General features: G+C 41.6%; 1 protein-coding gene across 1 annotated transcript; it reads left to right on the top strand.

The window, feature by feature from the left end:
- Window positions 1-380: 380 nt before the first annotated feature.
- Window positions 381-2,943, top strand: LOC109465563 (fibropellin-1-like; the record flags this gene model as incomplete). Its single annotated transcript, XM_019762923.1, has 10 exons — window positions 381-494; window positions 656-769; window positions 881-994; window positions 1,140-1,253; window positions 1,367-1,480; window positions 1,599-1,712; window positions 1,843-1,956; window positions 2,061-2,174; window positions 2,384-2,497; window positions 2,830-2,943. Coding segments are annotated over 10 exons (1,140 nt in total), but the record flags the coding sequence as incomplete, so codon positions are not given.
- Window positions 2,944-2,987: the final 44 nt, after the last annotated feature.

The raw sequence follows: 2,987 nt of genomic DNA, 5'->3' as shown, positions 1-2,987 counted from the left end.
GGCCACTCCGTGAACAAGATGGACTGATAGCCATCGAAAATTTGGAGGTTAGTATCCTTATCCTCCCAAAGTTGTCACTGATAAAAGAATTCACTAGGAACTGTATCTATACGTGACAAATGAATCTCTTCAACAAGAATACGTGAGCTTTAATTTGTCTGCCAACCCACCTGGTGTTGACCTTACAACTCTTTCCTAACATATAAACAACCTGCAACTCAGCCACCCAAAATGATTCCTTTGCACCAGTTTTAGGTAAATTTATAAAAGAATGGTTTATGAGGAACCGGATACTTAGGTTTACTTACTTTACTTAAGAATACTTTACTTTACTTAAGAATTTCTGTAATTCAATTGTATGTTGCTGTTTTTCTTTTCAGATATCGACGAATGTGAATCCGACCCGTGTGAAAATGGCGGTGTTTGTAGCGACGCCACCAATGCTTTTACCTGCGCATGCCCAGACGGTTTCATTGGTGACAGATGCGAGGAAGGTACAAGGACTGAAAGACTTGCTTTTCAAAATTTCTTCCAGCAACTTTACATGATAATTTTAACAATTCACACATCTGTAATACTAGTACCTGCCCCGTCGTTATGCTTACTTGGTATCTTTGTCTAGAAGTTGACAATGTTCTACTATTTCTTTATTTAGATATTGATGAATGCGAGTCCAGCCCCTGTCAAAATGGCGGCGTCTGTACGGACGGCGTCAACTCTTACACGTGCGCATGCGCAGATGGATTTACTGGCGACAACTGTGAAAACGGTAAAACATTATCAAGTACATTTTCAATTAACTAAACTTGTGATATTTGCCCTACACCGAACAAGATGTTTTTGATTGGTCAATTCAAATAATTAACGTTAACCTTTACAGACAATGACGAATGTGAGTCCAGCCCCTGTCAAAATGGTGGCACCTGCAAGGACGGCGACAACTCCTATACCTGCACATGCGCAGATGGGTTTACCGGCGACAACTGTGAAAAAGGTAAGACTTCGTTCTATACGAATCTTATTATCCAACACATTACAGTTTAAACTTGCTTCAGAATCTTACGATACTTGCTCTTCCTTGAACATGAAGTTCTCTGATTGGTTACTTCAAATAAAAAACGTTACAATAAACTTTTCAGATGTGGATGAGTGCGAGTCTAGCCCGTGTCAAAATGGCGGCGTCTGTACAGACGGCATCAACTCGTACACGTGTGCATGCGCAGATGGGTTTACTGGCGACAACTGTGAAAATGGTAAAACATTATTCAAGTACATTTTGAATTAACCAAACTTGTGATATTTGCCCTTCCCCGAACAAGACGTTTTTTGATTGGTCAATTTAAATAATGACCGTTAACCTTTCCAGACAATGACGAATGCGAGTCCAGCCCGTGTCAAAATGGCGGCACCTGCAAGGATGGCGACAACTTCTATACCTGCACATGCGCAGATGGGTTTACCGGCGAGAACTGTGAAAAAAGTAAGACTTCGTTCTATATGTGAAACAATTTACGAATCTTGTGATACTTGCTCTTCCTTGAACATGAAGTTCTCTGATTGTTTACTTCAAATAATAAACGTTACAATAAATTTTTCAGACGTGGATGAGTGCGAATCTAGCCCGTGTCAAAATGGCGGCGTCTGCACGGACGGCATCAACTCGTACACGTGCGCATGCGCAGATGGTTTTACTGGCGACAACTGTGAAAACGGTAAAACATTATTCAAGTACATTTTCAATTAACCAAACTTGTGATATTTGCCATTCCCCGAATCGTGAACAAGATGTTTTTTGATTCAAATTTGTTTGTCAATTCAAATAATGACCGTCAACCTTTACAGACAATGACGAATGTGAGTCCAGCCCCTGTCAAAATGGCGGCACCTGCAAGGACGGCGACAACTCCTATACCTGCACATGCGCAGATGGGTTTACCGGGCAGAACTGTGAAAAAAGTAAGACTTCGTTCTATACGAATAATATTATACTTGCTCTTCCTTGAACATGAAGTTCTCTGATTGGTTACTTCAAATAATAAACGTTAGAATCAACTTTTCAGACGTGGATGAGTGCGAATCTAGCCCGTGTCAAAATGGCGGCAGCTGCACTGACGGCGTCAACTCTTACACTTGCGCATGCGCTGACGGGTTTACAGGCGACAGATGCGAAAAAAGTGAGACTTAGTTCAATACATTCATGTATATTTACGAAGCCTTTCCCTCAACTCTGAGTTCTCTGATTGCTTACTTTAAATAATGACCGTTAACCTTCACAGATGTTGACGAGTGTGAATGAAATCAATTTATGAAGATTATGGTACTTGCTCTTCACTAATCATTGAGTTCTCTGATTGGTTGCTTCAATGACCGTTAACCTTCACAGACGTGGATGAGTGTGAGTCCAGCCCGTGTCAAAATGGCGGCAGCTGCACTGACGGCGTCAACTCTTACATGTGCGCATGCGTGGAAGGGTTTACTGGCGACAGATGTGAACAAAGTAAGACTATGTTCAATACGTAAATCAATTTATGGAGATTATCGTACTTGCCTTTCACTAATCATTGAGTTCTCTGATTGGTTACTTCAAATAATGACCGTTAACATCCACAGATGTTAACGCCTGTGAATCTAGCCCGTGTCAAAATGGTGGCAGCTGCACTGACGGCGTCAACTCTTACACTTGCGCATGCGTGGACGGGTTCACTGGCGACAGATGCGAAATAAGTAAGACTTAGTTCAATACAAAAATTTGCGAAGCTTCTGATATGAAGCCTTTCACATTGACTTCTCTGATTGGTTACTTTAAATATTGACCGTTAACCTTCACAGATGTTGACGAGTGTGAGTCCAACCCGTGTCAAAATAGCGGCAGCTGCTCTGACGGCGTCAACTCTTACACTTGCGCATGCGTGGACGGGTTTGCAGGCAACAGATGTGAAGAAAGTAAGATGGATTCTAAGAAATTAGTTACAGAATACCCTTTCCAC

The sequence above is a fragment of the Branchiostoma belcheri genome, unplaced genomic scaffold (assembly GCF_001625305.1).
Source record: "Branchiostoma belcheri isolate BF01 breed outbred unplaced genomic scaffold, Haploidv18h27 scaffold1521, whole genome shotgun sequence".
Taxonomy (NCBI): domain Eukaryota; kingdom Metazoa; phylum Chordata; class Leptocardii; order Amphioxiformes; family Branchiostomatidae; genus Branchiostoma; species Branchiostoma belcheri.
The sequence above is the reverse complement of the archived record's forward strand: the minus strand, read 5'-3'. Positions and strand labels throughout refer to the sequence as shown.